We start from the raw sequence: 22,225 nt of genomic DNA, 5'->3' as shown, positions 1-22,225 counted from the left end.
CTCGTTCTCATCACCTGCTTTATACAGGAGATTTGCTACTTTCAGGCCTTACCTGCTAAGAGTTTACTGCTGGGTAGCTGATGCACAGCCCCAGCATGGGGCAGGGTTTTTTGCTCTCTAGATAAAAGACATTTTTGCAGACACTGCAGAGTGGATGCAGACAGGGCAGGAGTGAGGGTAGAAGCTGTCAGGCCTCTCAGTGGGCAGAAAGGACTTCAGTGGTATGAGAGATGTCTGGGGAGAGGAAAAGCACTGATTTTGTGGGGCTGTGGCAGGCTGGTGTAGAGTTATAGTTAGTATTCAAGTGTTGACTGGATTTTTATATGCTAAATGTGAGTCTAGAAAGTTTCTGCACATTGTCATGGGATAATGTGATGTCCTTCCTTACAGAACAGGTCAGTCCTTTTAAATTGTCCTATGTGTCTGTCAACCTGAAAAGTGTTTAATGCCTTTTATAGCAGAAAAATTCAAATAACCACACTTCAGGCTTATTCACACATGCTTTTAGTTTCTAGTACCTGTAAATATATCTTAGAATATATCCAGAATATATCTTCCTTCTTGGTGTCTTCCCAAAAAGTAAAAGTTTGTTTTCTGATTGATTTTACCCTCTTCATGGGGAAGAAAGATCTGCCACTGTCTGTTCTTGAGCAGAATAATTCAATCCAAATATTTCAATGAAGAAGCAAATTGTACTTTTCCTACAGGATTTTGGATGAGATGTCATTCTTGATTATATGCATGTAGGATTTTAATATGAAATTATTTCAGTAATTATATTTTCTTAATGATGTTCTTCATTGGTATTTTTACCTCCATTCAAAAGGTTTGGAAAGGTCTCGCTCAAGACAAAAAATTTGAAATAGTGCTGCAACCTCAACTATTCCTCCCAAGATTACTTCTGTAATCCTCTTGTGAGAAATTCAGAGCTAAAATGAATAGTGTTTGTCAGGCCAGTTTGGATTTTCAACTAAATAGCATGAGTTCTGAAGAAAAAGGAAGTCTTGTAACCCCAGGTGCTTCAGTTCTGTTAGCATGCAGTGATGGTATTTAAATAGGCTGGAGAGAGAGTGTTTTAGCTCCTGTAAACAAATGTTTTTTTCTATAATGGCAGAGTTTACTTTGGGAAAAAAGTCTCTGATTGGCCCAAAGGTTGTTGATTTGTTCTCATTTACTCTAATGATAGAAGAGTGATGGAAAGAATATTAAAACATCCTCAGAAAAGCAAGTTACCTTTTCACCATGCTTAAGTATCTGACTATGAACAATGTTTAGAAGCCATGCAAGCTACATCATTAAATACTTTGAATTATTTTTGTTTGTAGCTAAAGCAATACTGAGAAAATACCAGGGAGAAATGGTATGTTGGCAGCATTAATACGTTTTTCAGTACTTGAGGTATTGCAGTATCCTTCTTATGCAGCTATTGCACAAGGAAAATTGGCTTTGACATTCACATTTAAAAGAAAAACAAGTGGATCTTCTGAAAACCATAAAACTTGAAAGCATTATTTGTCCAGTATAAGCATTAAGAAAAAACTCTGAAGGATAGTTTTGCACTTTCAAGATGAAATTTACATGTGGATTTTTCTATCATAGAGCTCTTTATGCATGTGTGGCTTCTGTTTTGCATCTGCATGAGGGAATTGGACATTTAGGGTCTCCAGTAGACTGAGAGAGTACCAACACTCATAGACTAGTGGATTTACTTGTGTTTTCTGAGTTGGCATCCTCGTGGGCCTGTTCTGTGCATCATCTCTGTGTCATGAGAGGCCTGACTGGCAATCAGCAGAGAGAAGGTGAGAATCAATCCCCCATGTACCCTGCTCTGTCTTATGCCTTCTCTGAGGATGGAAATCATGGACACTGGGATTTGGCTGCAGATCTTTCTTTCAATCTGCTTTGTTTTCTGAGACTGTCTTTGGCATTCAGTGAGTGAAGGAACAGCACTAGAATGGCTGTGTTAGCACAAAGAAATAAGGAAGTTGTTCTGGGCTTTATAAAAGGAGATCCTCTAAGCTTTTAATTTTACCTTGCCTGTGTTGCTTCCCCTAAATACTCTTTTGGAGCTTTAATGAAGTAATTAATGGTGTTTTGACAGTTGCTTGAGTTCTAGATCCAAGGGAGTTAAGCTTGCCTGAACACTCAAAGCCAAATATATCCAGCATTTAACTTGCACTTATATTAAAATCACCCGTGCATTTGACTCATCATGTTTTATATTACCAGATGAGAATAAAAATTTGTCTACTTTAGAATTAAGGAATAAAAATAAATCTTTTCCAGCAAAGGCTGTTGTATTATTAATTTATTTTTTAATCTTTTTTAAGGAGAGATTCTATGTCTTCAGTAGGTGAATACAAAACAAATAATTTTTACAGCCACATTTCCAGACTGATGATTAAGTTTATTAATGTGTCTGATTGCTAGCTTATGGGTGCATTTGAATGAATCCCTGTGAGCAAGCTGAGTAAGTTAATGACCCTTAGCATGAGTTAGTTACCTGTTCTTCTTATGGCATGATAGTATTTTATATTTTGTCTTTATCAATTTGAAGTAAAGAAGTTTTGTTTAGACAATCACTTGTTTCTCTGCAGCATTTTTCATCCTGAGGTGTCTTCAGCAACCACTGTGAGGCTATTCCTGTGGAAAAGCCACTGGAGAAGAATGACCCTGTTTCTGTATCTCTCTGGCTCATTGGTAGTGAATTTTTTGTTCTGAAGCTCAGCTTCTTTTTCCCCCCATTTTTTGAGTTTTTGAGGGAGAACCTTCTTCGCTCTTCCCTCTTTAGAGGAAGTTTCTTTGCAAATAGCTTCTGGGACAAGATCCTTAGAGGTTCCTGCACCCCAGTCACTCCAGAGGCAAAGTTACAGGTCCATGTGGAAATGAGCTGTCTCCTTTCTCTATGACAGATACATATTTTGGCCATAAACTCATTATCAGGAAGAACTAGAAAAGGCTGCTCAGGGAGATCCCATCTGGACACATTAGGTTTGACCCTGCCTTGGCAGGAAGGCTGGACTAGATGTTTTCCAGAGGTCCCCTCCAACCCCTCCTATTCTGTGATTCTGTGATATTTTAAATAGAAATGTAATAGCACCTCCAAAATACAGGATGGACTGCACTATGCAAGAGTAATGTTTTATGTAAAATGGCTGAGAAATCTACAGCTCTTTTTGAATGAGCAATAATTCAAGTGGTTTTATTTTTTTGTCCTCTAGGAGGGTATTGCTGTGCCTGTCCTAAAAATGAGAGAGCTCTCAGGACACCTTTTCAGCTGTCTCCTCTGCTGAGGCTGTCCTGAGCTCTAGGATCTAATCTCTCAATCTCCAAGCTTTCAGGCTGTCCATCCCAGATACCTTCTCACCTTGAAAGCAGATTGATTCTCACCATCACGCAGGGAGGTGCTGCTTGTCCTTTCATTTATTCCCATACTTTGTATTACAAGCCTCAAGGATTGTTGTTCAGATTCAATCTGGTGTCTGTGCCAAAACTGTCTGATTTGTGATTAGATGTTCATCATTTCCAACTTCTGAAATGTTTACAAGGACATGCCTGTTTCTCTCTCTAGTCTTCTATACGTAGGTGAATTATCTTCATTTTAGTGCTATATGCATTATATAAAAATTCACAGGCCAACTAAAATTACCTTGGTCAGTAACATGAGTAGACACTGAAAAAAAAAAGTAACCCTCAGACTTAAAGTTTACAGCCTATTGAGAAAAAAAGAAGAGTAAAAATAGGATTCATCTGTACTTTTTCTTTATAGGAATCTGTTTCTTGAGATAATGAATATATAAATTGACTTCCAGACATTTTAGCTACAAACAGGAAAATTCTGTAATAATATTGAGGCTGTATATTTAGTAGAAATGTCAACTTTTAGCTGATGTTAGAAGGAGGTGTTGTATGGTAAGCACTCTGGGGCTATGGCAGGAGAAATATCCCTTGCAGTGATGTAAGGGACGAGTCACTCCTGGTATCACCTTGGAATAAGCTGTCTTCCTAACTGGTCATGCAGTGCTAAGGTTTTTTAATGTGGGAACACTAAATTTCCTGTAAATGAGGGAAGATAGTACTGAACCATGCCTGAGAGAGCCTCCAAGGTACACAGAGTTTCTGAAGAAGCTTTATTTTATTCTTAGGAGCACTGTAAACTCTGTAAACTCATGTTCCAGTCAATCTGGCACGGTCTTCTCACTGTACTGTGTCTTTTCTTAGGGGGCTGGAGACAGCAGAATCTTTTCTGAAACACCAATGCCTCCCTAGGGAAACTTTTCTGAATGATATTCCATGTTTACCATACTGGAGTAACTACTTTGCCTAAAGATGGATAGCAGACTTTCTGTGAAAACCGGTGTTTTCACACATGCGTGATGTTAGCAATCTCCATGTTTCCAGGAGAAGAGAAGCTGGAAGTTTATATCTTCTAGCAGCAGGAGAAGCTCTCCCTGTCTCTCTGCAGTTGTTCTGGAAAACTGGTTCAGGACCCTGGCTGCAGAAGCGGATGAATGAGTTTTGTTGTGGAAAGAGTACATGTTGGACACTTCAGGTCATGGGGGTGAGATCAGAAGAAAGACAAAGCAAAGTGTTACTAGTTGAGTTCACCCTGTCCTGTACAACGGCTCCCATCTGCTGGTCAAACCTTTATACTTCCTTATAGCCTGCATCTGTGAGGGTACAAAGATTCCTGAGGCCTTTTAGCCTTCCAGCAACTGCCCCTTAATCTGTGTGAGCACTGGTGACATGACCCTGACATCAAAGGTGACTGTAAGAGGATGACAACAAAGATGGCCCAGATGTCATCCAACATGGCAAGAAGGCAAAGAGACATGATTGTGGACTGGATTGCTAACCTAACATGAAGGATTTTAAACTAGATTTTTAGACTGATGAGCCCTAAACTGTTGTGTTTTGGACCTCACTCCACAGATCAGAACCTTCATAGATAGCAAAGTCAAATTCTCATGGTACAACACAAATCTGAAGTTTGCCTTCTTACACATTAACCCCTGGACTGAATCTATTCTTCAGTCCTTACTCAACTGTTTGGTATTTTTTATTTTGTGCATAGGTATCTATACATCACACCACCACTGACCCCTAGAAATAGGTGGAAATACAGAACATTCTCCATCTTATGCTGTAGAATGGAACAGAAAGGGGGGAATTGGATTCCATTTCTGCTAACATCTAGCTTCTCCACATCATATTTACAGAAAGTTATCAGCTTGAAGTCTGTCTAATAAAGTCAACAATATTTAATTATTTAGAAAAAATACGGACATGACATTCAAGGTGCTTTTGCTTACTTAATGCAAGTCTCATTAACATTTATTGCCCTAATTGCATATATTCCCTTTGGTTTCAACAACCCAAAGAAATTCTTACCAGTGATTAGTAAGGCAAGAAAACATTTTGCATGATATTTTTGGAGAGTGAGTAGGGTAAGCAGAAGGAGAGGGGATTTCCTTATGAAGCAAGGATGACTTCAGGAAAATAGAAAACACTGTGAGCCACTTTAGGACATAAATATGCATATACCAACAAGGTTTGCATGCTAATCTTTTGGTTGTCTTGGATATGGTAATCTCTGTGCAGGTGGTGGGAGAGGAGGAGGGTGGAAGACTTTTCCTAAGGAGGATCAGGACGTGAGTCATAACTCATTTAAGGCCCATCACTTCCTGAGGAGGGTGGGTGTGGGAGGGTATTCCCTAGGCAGAACCTGAAACTAAGTTGTATTTAAGGTGACAGCCAGTATCTATTTCAGCAGGGTCTGGGGGAAGGTGAGAGAGAGAATAAAAACACCCATTTCTTTGATCCTCTTACTCACCAGAGATTACCAGTGCAGCTGGGACTTCCACAGTATTCATGGTAGGCGTACAGATAACTGCTTAAGCACTTTAAATAACTCTGGGGGCTTTTCCATCTCTCCATTGATTACCTAGGGACCCTACAGTTCTGACTTAAAAGGTACTTTTTTAGATGGTTCAATAGACTCTGTAAATAGCTTTGAAGCTTTTTGCCCTGCCTAGGTGTAGGAAGAACACTCATACAAATAAGAAGACTAAGACTTGAGTGAAAAAAAAATAAGTAAAAGTTAAGCTATTTTGTGCATGGATATTTGTAATTTTTGTGGCAAAGTTGGGGTGGAAGGCATTTTCATAGTTACTGTCAACAGTAACTATGACCTTTACAGTGTGGAAGACAGCACTGTGATAAGTGTGAAAAGTCTGTCTTAAAGGTGTTCCTGAACTCCAATAAGCAGATGTGAAAACCAAAATATAGTTAGATTAAAAATTTTAAAAGTAAAGTATGGCATATTAGAGACTTATTTTTTCATTTCTGTTAATAAAAAAATGATGCTTTGCATCCATGTCTTGGATTTATCTGAAGGATGTATTCTTAGTATTTATTGTAAATAAATCTGTAAATTTTTTGTAAACTAAATCTGTAAATAGTAAGAGCTTGTCATTATTATCCTTCTCTGTCACAGCATAAAGTGCTTTCCTTGTGTTTTCATCCTGTCCAGCAGTGGTGGCCAAACATTGTCGTTTCAACCAGTAAGAAGGGCAAACCTGGATTTTGTCAACTGCTCTGCTGCATTGCAAATGCCAAGAGAAAGAGAGGCAGAAAATTCAATTGTTTTCAGTGGCCCTTCTGACCTGTGCTGACATCTTTTTTCTCCTCTGTAATCCCTTACTGATTCAGTAATTTGAATCCTAATGTGATTCTAATCACATCTAATTGTGCAGTTTAATATTTATGTTTGTTATATAAAAACAGTGCTGCTCTAGACACCCAATGGTCTGACTCCTCATCACCCCATGACACTTTTTTCTGAATGACAAACTGTGGTAAATATCCAAGTCTAAGTAGCAGTCTTCTTATGGTACAGTCATGATGTTTTCAAAGGAGGTGTTGGATAAAGGTTTCTTATGTTTTCCATTTGATTGTTCCTGGGGAGTTTTAGGCGTTTTTTCTATCTGGTTCACTCTGTTTAGGAGAATTGTTGCATGTTTATTCAATATATTTTGCCCTGGAAAAGGCAATGTAAAAGAAATCTCTGACTTTACAGATGAGGTGAAATGTTTTGTCTACTCTAATGTTGCTTGAGCTGCAGGGAACTCCAGGAGGATCTCACAAAACTGCATGGGCAGCAGTGTGACAAGGTGTGATTTCATGTAGCTCTAATGTAGCTAAGCTAAGGGGCTGCACCAGAGGAGAAATAAACCAGTGCATGTCCAGAAGATGCTGAACTGAGCATGGGCAGTTACAAGTCAGAAAGACACTTTGGTTTCCCTGTGGTGAAATGATTAGTTCTTTATACAACAGTGCTATCATTTTCCTGCTGTATATAACCTTCTTATGCCTTTACATTCAGTATTGTGTGCAGCTTTTTTCTCCCTCTCTGAAGGATATAGGGGAGGTCAGTGAGGACTAGAGGGTGGCATTGAAAATCATGGAACAGCAGCATTTTGCAGAGATGAAAGGGCTGCAACTCTTCAATCTGCAGCTGAGAAGGTTTACAGGGAGGAGTCTGGTTGAAGTTTACAAAGTCATGAAGGTAGTGGGTAAGGTGACTGTGTACCTTCACTCAGTAAATGCCACACCACCAGAAACTGGGACACTCAAGGAAATTTGTAGGAGATTGAAAATGGAAGCAGTGCTTCAGTATACAACTTTTGGAGAACTTCCCAAACCTTTTGTCATGGGGAGTGATGAGGGCAGAGGTTCAAAAGGGTATGGACAAGTTGCTGGAGAGCAGGTCCATAATTTGACATAAATAGGATTTTGCCTGGGTGTACCTCAGAGCATGCCACGCATTTCCTCAGGCTCCACAACTATCGTTAGAGATGTTTGCTTTGGAGAGCAGCCAGGCCTCAGCATTTTACCCAAATAATCTCTTCTGCTGTCCCTTTCACACCCACAATTCTGGTCTATATGGACCAAATTCTGGGGGAGTTTAATGTTGTCGTTTTCTTTTTCAAATTTGTTTTTTATTTGGGCTTTTTTCCCCCTTTCAGAATCTGCTGGTAGTAATGTCCAAGTATTATAATGATTCCAAGGCTAAGTAAAGAGTCTGTAATACTTACAGACACTCTAAGTAAAGACCATTAGATGTCTAAGTACATGCTGTCTCATTTTTCTCTCCTTGTTGCCTAAACAGACTGCTGTGAATAAATAAATATTTAAAGTATCTGTATCTAGGTCAGAGTATCTTTATCACTGAATGCTCACATTGCATAATTAACAGCTTCTGTGAACCAAATAAAGCATCAGCTTTTATCTTTGCATCAAGTCAGAATTAAAACTAGTAGCAGACAGTATGGAGGTAGTGATTTTCTTTGTAAATACGAGGTCTTAGCAGACTTTCTTCAAATGGTGTTATCCCAATATCTAGGCAAAATAGTGATATGTGTGCATCATTGAATTCTCTTCATTTGTTTACATACCTCTTGCCATGATTTTCTCAAGACAAGAAACCGATCTCAGCTCTTGGAATTTAGATTATCAGAACACCAACAGTCCTATAAAATGTATGTTTTATTTGGGCAATCAATGCAGAGCAATTAAATGACTGTGTTGTGGAAAGGACCATGCCTATAAATTAGTGAAAATCCTGGTTGGGAAGCTCTAGTTTCTTTTCAGCTCTCATTAACAAAAGTGGTGCTGGGGTTCTGTTCAAATCCAAATAGAAAAACCTCATTCTTAACTGTGCAAGGACATTTGCATTACTTTTCTGAGTCCTGTTCACAAAATATCAGTTCAACTCTGTAGATCAAAATATGCAATAAAATATTGAAGGCTACATTTTCATTTGGTCTAGAAAAAATTTTGAACTGTTAAATTTATTTTTTAGTTTTCCTCAGAAATGGTAATATTAAGTAGAAGAATCTTAAATGTCACATGACATTTGGGACATACAAGAAAGGCCAAGGTTGTCTGGCAAGGTTAATCAAGTTCACTGTTAATAAAAGGTTTTCCACGACTTACAGCTTCTCGGAAAGGTTAATAGCAGTCAAGTAGGAAAGATGATTGAAAGGGAAGCAGTCATTGACTGAAGTTGCATTGTACAGCTGCACATCACAGTATTAAATAAACTCTTTCTTGATAGAGATTTCCTCATTAATACATGGTGTATATTTATTTCTTCAAATGTCTTACCATTTACAGAAATGGCAATGTACAGTGAAAGTTTGACCTCTGTGCATGTGCTGAATGGAGTGGATGTATGTTAGCTCTTCCCGTTGTGTACACTGTGACTAGCTTGAATATTGTATGTACTTCCTTTCCTGTTCATTTTCAGGTCTTATTGTAGGTTTTACTTGGGATTTTGGTATTGGAAGTCCCTAAATAAAATGAATAATGAGAGACATTTTAACCAGTGCTAAAAACTCAAAACTGCATATACTTTATTTACCAAACTTGAATGTAAGGACAGGCCATATTAAATTCTCAGCTTTGAGTATTTTGGGAATTTCCTAAGGGTCCATCCACTAGTTGATTAAAAAAAAGTCTGTATTTTAAAATTTTATAGTCTGAATTATTTTTTAATTGATTTAATTCATTAATATAATAATGACTCTTGATTCTGGGTTGGTTTTAATATTTTTATGATAACCATATTTTATAAATCAGTATACAGTAAGTTTAATTAATGAGTACAGGCAATTAGTATAAGTGGTATCTTACAAATCAGTATTGGAATCAAATAAACAGGTTCAGGACTTTATAAAAATATTTCAGAGAACAAAATATCTCACTATCTGACATGGTACATGATTTTTTAGAGCTTTTTAGGTAGTACAAAGATTGTAAAAAAATTTTTAGTGAGGTCCTATACACATTGTGCATATGTACACATTGAAGATGCTCAGACAGAGCACAGTTTTTGAAAACATTGATTTGATTGGATTTTATTTTTTTTATTCAGCTGAAGTCAGTGTAGAGTATTCGACTGTTGATTTGCGTTGCTCTTTACCTGCATTATTACTTGTTTTTAACAATATTGCCACACTACAGAGAGTGATATGCTAATTTCAGTATTTATATGATTATAAAACTGCTGCTTACCGTCCTTCCCCCCCCAAAAAAACTGTTAAAAAAATTAGCAGTCAGTAAGACTTTTGACTAAAACTAATTTTAGCAGATGTTTGAGCTTTTTGTGGGCACTTTGTTGCCAGAAAACTGAGTGATCAGCTTGGCCAGTTGTCTGAGAGGCAGTCTTGTACTCTGCTAGAGCAAAATCAATACAAAAAGCCTGAGAGGTCTGATGGTGCATTGGGAGAAGGTTTTTGAACACCTAATATGGCTTTTGGACCTGTGCAGCCTTTATAAGTCTACTTACTGCACACATATTGAAAGCAAAAATTATTTCTGTGGTAGCTGAGTTTTGTCATAAAATTTTTTGAAAATGTCTGCTGCAATTTACAAGAGAAATAATTTCAAAAGTAGGTGCCTTTTCTTCCTCTTTATTTTGACTGTTCAGATTTTCTCTCTCTTGACACCCTTTCCCTTATGTTTCAGTAGATTTTTTGTTGCACATATTCTAAAACAAAATTCTCCATATATTTGCCAAAACTAGTGATTTTTGAGGGATTTGTGTATGTTGACTGGGGAAAGGACTGTGTTGGGAAGAGCAAGATATAGAAAATGAGTTTTTAAAATTTGTGGTTGCAGAGTTCTGTGAGGAATCCAAAGGATTTCACTACCACAGTCTGGGTCATCTGTCAGCATAGGCATTTGCATGATTCATGATAGGGATTTTACAGCAGGCAGAGAATATGAGAATTTTAAAATATCATTTTATTGATCTCTTTTATGAATCTTAATTAATCCTCTGTGTAATCTGTGGACAAGGAAGAGAATATAAAACTAAAGCCAAATGGCACAGCCTCCATTGAAATAAAGGAGTGATGACATTTTCTTTTCTTTTACAGCTGTGTCTTTCTTGCTGTGAAACAGGAGGCAGGAGGTTTATCAAAAGGTCCAGCAGTAGCTTAAGAAAGTTCCACACATCCTGCCCTTTAAATCTGGTTTTTACCTCTGGTATGATGTGGAAGCAATTTACTTCCATCACAGTCTTACCCTTCAGAAGTTAAGTCCTGTTGAATTCATGTCCAAAAGTGATTTCAGTCATGAACTGGGTATGGCTCTTCTGTTTTGGCCTGAATTGAAATTTGTTGATTCTTCTACTTTCCCATATTTAGTTACTAATCTTGGTTCACAAACTTGGGAAACTTCGGGAATCTCTGCAGGCTGTTTTTGTTCAGTGCACAGTGGCTCCTTAGCACTGCAGACACCTTTATTCTTTTCCCAGTCTGCTCCTATCAAGCAACTCTGCCTGTGTAAAGATAAGCATGGGAACAAATCCTCCAGGCCTGAGAGGCACCAGGTCTGTCTGGAGCAAAACTCCTTTTTTTTAGAGTCAGAGATAAGAGTAGCAAGGACAGTGATCTGCAAACTGCCAGCATCTGCATCTACTACACCCATTACCTGCCTGCTGCTTTCTTGATTGGCACCCAAAGTTGAATGCTAGGACTCCCCTGTCCTCTTCCAGCCTGGATCCTGGATGCCATTAGTTGCTTCCAGAAAACCATTTCTTTTCATTATTGTATTATCTCAACAATTTAGATCCAAGTCCTTTATTCCATTTGGTTTACGTTGGAAGTTTTTACCTTGGCTGTCTGGCAGTAGTCAGGGATGGACCCTGCAGGTTACCTCAGAGGGGCATCTGCAAACAACCTTTCAGCTCAGCAGGCTCAGACTTGGTTATTGTGACAAATGGTAGCTGTAAAGGAAAAGCAAGCATTATTGTCGCACAGAATGAGAAAATACTTTGGATTTCATGTTGCAGAAAGAAGAGCAAGTACTTAGATATATGTAGCATTATTTTAGTCATTAAATGTAGAGAAATTTTTAATACTATGGGCAAATGTATGTAGTTTCATGTTGATGTTACTGTGAATTAGAAAGCTGCAGGGAAGCTAACACAGCAATAATAAAATAGTCACGTGGAGGAACTATTGGTTTGAGCATTGTGAAGACAAAGAACAGTAACTTGCAGCAGTTTTGTCTTCATCCATGAACAAGAGATCATCTATGATCTTGTTTCTTGGGCACAGGGTATCTGACTTTGTGTGTAGTGTAGGTGTGTGCTGGGGGCTTTAGCACAGCACCTCCTGGCAGCATTAGTACCTTTTTTATCTTAAGTTGTACATTAACCAGATTTTTTTTCTAGTGTACTTTTTTTTTCTTTTGGACCAAAATACACTGCTACATTACAGCCTTGTAAGTAATTTTAAAAGAGAAAAAATATTTGAATAGGAATCACAAAGTATGCTGCCTTTTTCCAACCTGTTAAAATATAGAAGCATTCATTTATTCAGCTGTCTTTATAACAGATGTATTTCTGTTCTGTGCTGTTCAGGCATACAAATTAAGCAACAATTTGTCAAGTAAGATAGCATGATGTTTCTGAATAGTGATTTTTAACTCCGATAAGTTTACAGTCTTACTTAAATGACCAGACAAACTGAGGAGCATTGACTTCGTGCAGATTCAAGACAGAGGGCAGCACCACTTGAAGATGTGTCTGAATGCAGTTTGATTTAGCCTCTTTGGAGCTTGACTACTGCAAAAGTGATTTTTCAAAGGTCTGTAATGTGATCAGAATTGAGCTGATTTTCACAGTTGGGATCCTGCTAAATGTCAGAGCCTTACTTCAAAGGAAGGTACTGCTTGAACTCTTTGACAAGATGGCCACCACTTTTCTAATAGTGGATAAAGCAGTGTATTGTCTGTTGTCTAGCCTGGTCTCTTCAGAAGCAAGGGAGTGTTTTGGCTGAAATTTTTAAAGCAGAAATTTGGAGTAGAAAGCTTCAGTCTGCCTTTCAAAAGTGGACACTTACATAAGCAACTAAAATCTTCTTAATAAGAATTGTTGGGCAACTTCCATTTTGAGGATGCTCTGACTCTATCTCCAAAGATGATTGTCCTTTCCAGAGTGAGAAAAAATAAAGGCAACTTGAAGCATTAAATAAAAATATTTTTTAATTAATAGCTTGATGTCTGATGGTGGTAAGTTTATTTTAGAAAGCTGTTTTAATGTAACACCATTGGGGAAAAAAAAAGATGATGATCTGTCTTTTTTTTTCAAAGTAACTTTTTATGCACCCAAGTGTAGTCACTCATAAGTACTGATTTTTCTGATGAAGCTTTAAAAATCACAGTCATCTTTGGAGAAAGAAAACCTATCTTACTCGTGCTTTTGTTCAGTTGGGAGTGTTCCAACTGAATTAACTAGCCCTCAAAAGGGGAGTCAATATCTTTGCCTCGGTTTTACAAGTTTCCAACGCCCAATGTGGCATTTAGGGGAAACATTGGTTTGTTTGGTCAGGACTTCTAATGTGTCTGATCTACTGAAAATTGGTCTCTGGTGTCTGTAGAGTGTTCTGTAGTCTGAGGTCCCCTGCTGCTAAAATACAAATTGGTTATGTGAGGTTTAAGTGACATGGGAAGCATCTCTAGTGTCGATGAAATCAGTGAATAGCTAGGGTATGGTACAATTACTGTTGCAGCAAGCTGAAAAGTTTTTTGTTAAATGAGATTTCTGTATACCCTCTTTTTCAATAATATCTAATGCTGCAATTTTTAAAAAACATGACTTTATATTTAAGAGTGGGAAGCATTATGTGTGATGCTCATGTAAATGTGAATAGTTCTTAAAAAAAAAAACAGCAAACCAAACCTTTTTTACAAAGCCTCTATTATAAATCTATTCAGATCAGTGGTTTCTTTTAACCAAATTTCAATTGCAATACTGAGAAGAATCTGAGTAGCTGTTCTGCACAGTTGCATTTATATTAATTTCTATGCAGTGTCATGCTTTTATAGTTTTTATTTAACAGTTTGAAAATTACTCCAATGGTTGTCATAGCTTGATATCCACAGATGTCTTGGGTATGGATCTGATTCTCAAATACGGAATTAAGGAGAAGGATACACTTGATGTTAATGGTTTTCACTTCTCCCACTCATGTTATGGGTCCTATCAGGTGTTTCCCCATGTAAAAAAATGGACACAACTCAGAAATTCCAAATTCTTACATTTGCAGAATTTTCTCAATCTTACTGCCATTTTCACTTCACATTCAGTAGATAAATAAATTATGATTGAGTACACATTCATAATCCAGTGCATTGCTTGTAAAGTTGTTTTTTCATGTAGCTTTTTGAATTTAGAATAAAAACAGGTAAAATGACCTTGCATGGAATGAGATATCAAGGTTACTGTTTTTCTGATTATCACTTCAATTTGCATACTACTAAAATAATAATATCAGCAGCTTTACTTCTTACTGGGACAGATGTGAATGACCTACCAGTCATTATTACCTTGGCTCTTTTCTGCAAGTAAAGCAACCTTCTTTGCTTTTCACCTCTTCAGCTTCTTTCCATACTTTACAAAACATCATTACATACAAACAGCAAACTCAATAGAATTTATAAGTATTTTGGGAAGAAGACCAAAGTTTTAAAATAAGTAAATAGGGAAATCACATTTTTAAGTACTGAAGTGCAAAGAGATGATGAAAAGCAATGCAGAGTTAAGGAAAAAAAAAAAAGCTAAGATTTTCAAGATTAGCTTACATATTCATTAACTTGAATGATCATTTTTTTAACTGGAAAAATAGCTAAATATCAGTCTTGAAGTGAAATCTCTTACTACTTCAAATGAATTAATAATGGAGGCAGTCATTTAAGTTGTATATTGGCACAGGAAGAGGTTTTAGCTTTGTTCCATTCTCCTACACTCTTCTTTTTGCAGAAATAAAAATTCAGTCATTGAAATTACTTTCAAGCAGATATTTTCAAGCAATTGTCTGCCATGATATATATTATTAAAATTATTTTGACCTTTTCTTAGCCAAAAAAGAAAAATAAAATAATTTTTCTTATTGGACAGGCTTTCATAGTAAGAAAACAAAAATAATTACAAAATTATGTAGTTATAATACAAAGGAAAATAGAAATATCCTCAGTGACAAGTTCAATAAGTCTCTTCTTTTGAGAAATGAAAGAATACAAACTTGGAAATTTTTTAGAATACCATAATTGTATTCTGAAAACTTAAAACATTTTCTTTCATGAAGAACAGTTTTGCTGTTTATGCTCACAGTCAAGTTAGGAGGAGATTTATTGACAGGCTAAGTGGGAGAACTCTTTCAGTCTGGGACATGATCCCTCTTCTACTCTCTGGTATAAACTTGAGCCTTTTTTGGGGATGCCATCAGCTTTTGTTCTCTTTCTTTCTTGTAGCCTGGCTGAGTTTCTGCAAGGATTTTGTAAGATGCCAGATTGTACAGGTGACAGATTCCATGTTCCCTTATCACTTCTGTACTAGCAGGAAAACACTTTTCATCCTGTTTCTAAATATGGTCATTTGAATTAAGCACATTGACCTGTAAGCACTAGATAGTGCATTTTTTAATTGTTATTTTTCTTTTTTTTAATTTTTTTTATTTGGAATCTTAATTTTGATGAATGCTTTGGTTTAAGAAGCGTTGGATTTAACTGAAGAACATTGTAAAGGAGGTGGTATTACAAATTGGCATGATACATTCAGTGTAGCAGTCTTAGTGAGAAAAACACTGAAAAACCTTAGTTTGATTTAATAAATAATTTGCCAAACTAACTGTATGTTTATTAGCTGGAGATCTGATTCAATTAAAGAACCAGTTTATGCCAATTTGCATCACTAATGATTTTGAGTTTTCTTTTAGTCAAGAGCAATTCAGGTATCCTTAAACCTTAGCTATACACTAAGTGCACTAGGGTTGTTCCAAGATGTCACATTTTATGTCACAAACATAAAAACAGTTTTAGCCCCAGGGACATAGAGAGCCCTCTGTAGCAGCTCTATCTTTGTCCTTGTTTGGCAGTTATTCAGGTGAGATGGCAAGATGTGTCACTCTTTTTTCCTCTTAACCAGCTGTGCAGGTCCATGCATTGAGCTGGAGCCCCACTTCGCCTCCCCTCCACTGCCCTTAAAAAGTGAACAGGTGAAAAATGAGTTAGGCAGTCTCATTCCTGGTGAGACCCAGCTGTTCTGTTGAGGTGAAGAGATGTGTCCTTCCCCTTTGCCTCCCTGGTAGAAGTCAGACATTTAGTCCTGACCATTCTGTAGGTATGAGAATATTGGAAGTTCACAAATTGGATATGCCTTGGTGTGAGCAGTTGGGCAATACTGGGAGAAAGGAGCTTTGTGAGTGAAATAATACCATTGTTAGGAAGCATAGTCACACAGTTTTATTCCATATACCAGTATATGCCTATACAGGAGCTCATGGCACCAAAGGGTAAATTTCCTTGCAAACATTTTCTAAGCCAATCTGTCATTCCAGTTTTCTGATTCATGGAGAAATTATTTTAGTTGCTATTTTTATAAAGAAATAACACCTCTTCTGTATAGTCTGAGTATTAAAAATGCAAGGGAGCACTGGTTACCCTTCAGAAACCCTGACTGCTCTGACTATATAGTGGCCATTATATTTCTTTCGTCTTGGTGAGCCTCAAAGCTGTGTATTTGCTTAGTGTTCCACTGATTTTAAGATGAAAATGAATTTCTCTTGTTTTTTAGCTACATGGCTTGCTATAAACTTAAAATACAGTGCGTTTCTCACAGTTGGATTTATTTTTGTTCTCTTTCCAAGTTGGATAATGGAGATGAGCAAGCAGCCCAGATAAGACGTGAACTAGATGGACGACTGCAACTGGCAGAACAAATGGCAAGGGTAAGTGATTGCTTTCCTGTACCAAAAACATATCTCCAGATGAGATTGAGTGGGATGATCCATAAAGTGTGTTTCCTGTTTCTTATTCTAAAATTAAGCAGAAGATTGTTTGAAAACAGTCTGGCAGATGCATTTCTTTCTGCTCTGAAGAATGTCTGACAACTGGGCTAGGGAGAAAGCAAAACCTGGTTTTGGAAAGGTATATCCTGTGTGACCCAACATTTCCTTCAACAGCAAGTCCAGTTTTCCTCATTTTTTTACTTTGGATGGGAAAAGCATCTTAGCAAGAGGATAGATCTTTTAAGAACACAATAACAGTCTGTTTTATTTGTCTTCCGTGTGGGCATATTATTATCTGAATGATCCTCACAGGATATAGTATAATTTGAAAAACACCACTAAGGGTTTGGGGTTTTTTGCTAGACAACCCTGAGCCTTGGCCTGTGTTTTTAGTCTCTAACTGTGAATTACTTGTTTTTATTTTTAGGGTTTTTTAATAAGTCATTTACTGGCTCTCTCATGGTGTGGTGAGCCAGTCCACACGAGATGCTGCAGGACTTTTTGGTCACAGTCAACTTGCTTGGTCTTTGTTATTGAAACAAAATCAACTGTAAAGATTTTAATATAAAAATTTATGTTGGGCCTTATAACACATAACGATAAAAGTTGTCTAGTTTAGGAGCAAGATGCCTGTCTTTGGCATATATTGGGATTGGTGTTTGTTTTTCATTTATATGTAAAACATATATTTTAGAATAATTTGCATTTTTGTTTAATCTTGAATTACACTCTCCTAAGCATCCAGTATTCAATATTTTGAAAAACTGTGCATAAAATTGGCTCTGTATGAGTTCACTACATGTGTACGTATGTTTTTTCTTTGTGTTTATTGTTATAAACACAATATTTAAATACTATTGTCTAACTTCTACAGAGGAAAAAAAAATATTATTACGTTATCTCTAATGTTTAAGAGAGAGATTATTATTTAAAATAAACCAGTGCATTGTAAGTAAATGTTACTGTCAAAATGAATGACCCATTATTAAAAATAAAGTAAACAATTATAGGAATTTCTTGTCATGGTTGTAGTTTATTAGCTTTATATTAGAAGCATGAATGTGATTGACTTATTATTGGTAGCATGGGAAATAGATGACGTAAACAAACTACTAGTGTACAGGTCCTTTTATAAATGTCAGTTTATAAAATTTTGGAGGTAACATTAAAGGCATTTTATTAATTACTATATTTAAAACATCTGTAAGTAGAAATACCTAATGTGTGGTTCTTCAGCTTGGATTTATGGTTAAATGATTCAGGGAGATGTGCAAGGGTCCATTTTTACTTTATTTCTTCTTTTGAAAATTACCTGTACTGTATTTATGGGACAGGATTCACCTTTCCATTACTATTTTGAAGACATAAAAATAGATAGACACTGAAATTATGACTTATATTCTTATTTATTGTCTCTTAACTGAAAGCAAGTTGGTAAATTAATATGATCTATAATGTGGGAATTTTTTTTTCACCCTAACTTTTAAAATTTATTTTCCAAGGAAAGAAAATTCCCAAAATTTGTAACAAGGGAAATGGAGAACATGTACATAGAAGAGTTGCGGTCTTCAGTGAATTTGCTGATGGCAAATTTGGAAAGTCTGCCAGTGTCTAAAGGTGGGCCAGAATTCAAACTGCAGAAATTAAAGCGATCACAGAATTCTGCATTCTTGGACATAGGAGATGAGAATGAAGTTCAGCTATCAAAGTCTGATGTGGTTCTCTCCTTCACATTAGAGGTAATTGCAAATTTCTCAGGAAACTTGTTGATGCTTTAAATTGCTAGAATATCTGTCTTGATACTCTTTTTTTATTAGTCCTTTCTTGGTAATTTTAGAATGTTATGTTAAAGAAGTTAATTATGCTCTGTATCTTTGCTAATTAGGATTTAGAATACAGCTGGATGATGGATTTTCCCCTTGCAGTGGTAGTTGCTTTTGGGCCCACACGGTAGTGTGGGAAGTTGAATCTCCCACACAAATGTAACTTTAAATGAATTCCAGTTTATTAAATAGCTAAGTATAATTTTAAATGTTAAAATGAAACACTGTTATTATCAGGAATGCCTTCCTGGAATTTTATAAATGAATAGAGTTTTCTCTCTAGAAGTGTTTAGATAAAACACAGTGATTTTTCTTTACTGGTAATCATAGCAGTTTTTTATAAATTTCAGCATTTTCCTCAAGAAAATGTTTTTTCTGAGATTATGCAGGAAGTCTGGCCTGTAGGGATGCAGTCCTAATCTGTATGGATTTCATCTTCTTCAAGAGGAAGCCACAAATACATTTGGTTATTAAACAATTCTGATGACAGAATAGAATCATAGAATGGTTTGGGTTGGGAGGGACCTTAAAGATATCTAGTTCCAATGCCTCTGCCATGGTCACCTTCCACTAGATGTGATGGATTAAAGCCCCCTTCAGCCTGCCCTCATAACTCAGGTCCAATTCTGCAAATGTGCATACCAAGAAATGATATTTTGCTTGCAATATTAGTAGAATCAAAACATTACCACAGTGTGCATTGTGTTTTTGTTGGTCAGAAGGTACCATACTTGTGTTATGCACTTGAAGTGCCTGTAGTTTGTTTAAGACAGCAGGTAATGTTACACAATAAATATTTCAATTGTTAAAGAGTTCAAAAGAAATAAAAATCATTTATCTATTAAATATTTATTTTCTCAAGTGAAACGAGCATCTGGTTTTTCATGTATTGAAAAGTCAGATAATTTTTACCATGTTGTCATTAAAGATACAGAATAAAAAACATCAAATATGGACAATGAAGTTTCAATTCTTTGTATAAAAGAGAAATAACTTATCCCAATATATGCAATTTTAATACTGCTAACTAATAATGTAAAAGCCCAACAATCAGCTTTCAGAGAATAGTAAGATCCATCATTCTATATGCCAAAAAGTTTTAGTTCATCAAGCATGTAAAACTGGAGTGCAGTCTTTAGTGTTGAAGGATATGAGAAGATGAAGTATTTATAACTCCTGTGCTAAATCCTGTGTGCCTCCATCACATGTGCCATGTCTGCCTCAAGGGGAATACCAAGCCTGGAATGGTCCATAAATAGCATTACAAGAGTAGTTCTGAATAATCTAAAAAGTACCATAAAAAGTTTGGCCATAATATTTCTGGTCTTCAAGAAAGCGTGCTTGGTGATAGATGTAAGAAGAAGAAAAGCCTTCTCTGTCCCTCTGGAGAGAAATGATGTGGGTATTTAGGGGAAAAGCACGGTAAAAGTTTGAAACAATCATGAAATGAAAAATGACAGGAGATCTAATTTCTGGTAAATTTATAGCAGCTTTGCTTTGTTTATAGCCCCTCTGCTCTTCCACCAGATATGTAGACTATTAGGTCTGGTGAACTAAGTTTTTTTTTCCTTTTTCCCCATTAGCAATGAAGAGATTTGCTGCAAGATAACTAATCCACAGTTCATCCCATGCAAGGCAAAGAATTAAAGTATTACTCCACATGAGATAGTTTTTAGTAGGGCAGATTTTCATTTTAGACATGATAGTAACCACATAAGTTGTCTCTGTTGCCAAACAGTGTGTGCATCTTTTGCTCTTGAGAAGCAAAATCTCAGATGATATAAGGGCAAAAGGAAACAGTTGAATTGATATTAATGAAGACTGAAATATGAAAGATGTGATCTTTTTCTGTACAAATGGCCAAATAAGAAGTGCTGATTGCATTTCCTAGAAGACAGGGTACTTCCTTCTTTGAAAATGTGAGCTCAAATGTACACAATTTCACATCTTTTGAATAACACATAAACGTATCTCTGTCATACCTTGTGTGGGGACTCAGTTGTAGGGTAACGAGCAGAATCCCCATTGAGGGCTGCTGAACTAGCACATGAATGAATAGGAAATCTACATCCTGTAGGACAGAGTGGAAGAACCCCAAAATTTCTAGATGCTGGTGAAGTGGGCAGGGTTCTTGCTGTCACCGTGCATTGTTATTATAAATAGTAAAACTTCTTAGTAATATTAACAGTGTTCTGTTGGGAGTGTTAGTAATATTAACAGTGTTCTAGTGGGAGTGTTTGTAATATTAACAGTGTTCTAGTGGGAGTAGACCTTACTGACCAAGGTCAGAGACATTCCTGAGCCTCACTGCATGCAACAGCCACTGTTTTTACAATTCGAATATTTCCTTAAATATCTTGTTTGTAGAAATTTAGAAAAAAAATTTTTAAAAACCCATAGTAGTAGGAGAAGACTTATTTATATTCTTCAGCTGTTAGACAGTTTCAAAAGTAGACAAGCATTTAGGAAGTTGTTTATCAGCTAATGAGCTAATACATCCACTAGTGACAGTTTCCTTTGGAAGGAATGAAATGCAACTTTTACCAGTGCTGGAATCCAGAATTGTTACCAAAGAAAAGTGTACTGTGTAGTTAAGTTGGAAACTCAGGAAAAGAAGTATCAACATAAAAATGAGTAAACATGAAGTCAGTATTCAGCAAGGACATATATTTGCTATGTGGAAAGACCACACAGGCAGTATTACCTAGAAGGATCTTTAGTGCTAACTGCTTGAATTCCTGAGCAACAGATGGAAAAGAGGGATGACTTGATCATCCTCCCTGGATTGCTGTTATTGTTTATGAACCATAATAGGCAGTATTGATTATTTATAGGTAATATGAAAATGGTCTAAATGATCAATGACTGTTGTCTCACTGTAATATTTACAACCTGGCAATTTTGCAAGACATGTACCTATTACTAACATTCTGGGATATTTAAAGAAAAAAGGATTTTATAGCTGGGGGCTGGGGGTAAAGTCTGGTTTAATTTACTGGAATTGGAACAAAATGGCACACGTGCAAAGAACTTTAGTAGCAACATATTTTAGTAGTGGCTTGCTGACCTATTGCCTATAATGAGACCAAAAGTAGTCATTACTTTTGGCACCTTTAAAACAAATTAAACAAATGTTGGTTTACATGTAAGGTTCAGTTGAGGGCAGTTTCTGTTGATAGAATACGTTTTTCCAAGTTTCTTTTCATGGGCCCAAAGGGAACTGTCAAGAAAAGCAGCTTTTCCAAAGAAACCAGGGGAACCTGACTGTTTTCAAATCTTCTGAATTAGAAACATCTGAAATGCAAAAATTCCAATAATTTCACACTGTGACAAGATTTATAAAAGGCAGAGAGCATTTAAAGTAGAGCTGCATTTGGCTTTTCTGAGCTAGTGTAGAGTAGTCTAGAGGAGGTGAAAATCTACAGTATCTGCCAAGCTGAAAATTTCCCTGGTGAGGAAAACTTTCAGGGCACAGCTGGTGGTGGTGGCGGCTTTTTCTGTTTCTCTTCTCCCTCTTCTCCATATGCATACTGAACCTGACTG

At 36.6% G+C, this 22,225-nt stretch overlaps 1 protein-coding gene across 9 annotated transcripts in view; it reads left to right on the top strand.

Moving 5' to 3' along the window:
• The window catches only part of CADPS2 (calcium dependent secretion activator 2), a 284,388-nt gene that overhangs the window by 98,874 nt on the left and 163,289 nt on the right, over nt 1–22,225 (top strand). For all 9 annotated transcript variants that reach the window (XM_077179002.1, XM_077179003.1, XM_077178999.1 and 6 more), the window contains exons 4-5: nt 16,719–16,799; nt 18,362–18,598. In XM_077179002.1, the coding sequence (XP_077035117.1) occupies nt 16,719–16,799; nt 18,362–18,598 (318 nt within the window). The remainder of the gene's footprint in view (nt 1–16,718; nt 16,800–18,361; nt 18,599–22,225) is intronic.

The sequence above is a fragment of the Agelaius phoeniceus genome, chromosome 5, assembly GCF_051311805.1.
Source record: "Agelaius phoeniceus isolate bAgePho1 chromosome 5, bAgePho1.hap1, whole genome shotgun sequence".
Taxonomy (NCBI): Eukaryota; Metazoa; Chordata; class Aves; order Passeriformes; family Icteridae; genus Agelaius; species Agelaius phoeniceus.
This window is presented reverse-complemented; position numbering and strand designations above follow the sequence as displayed.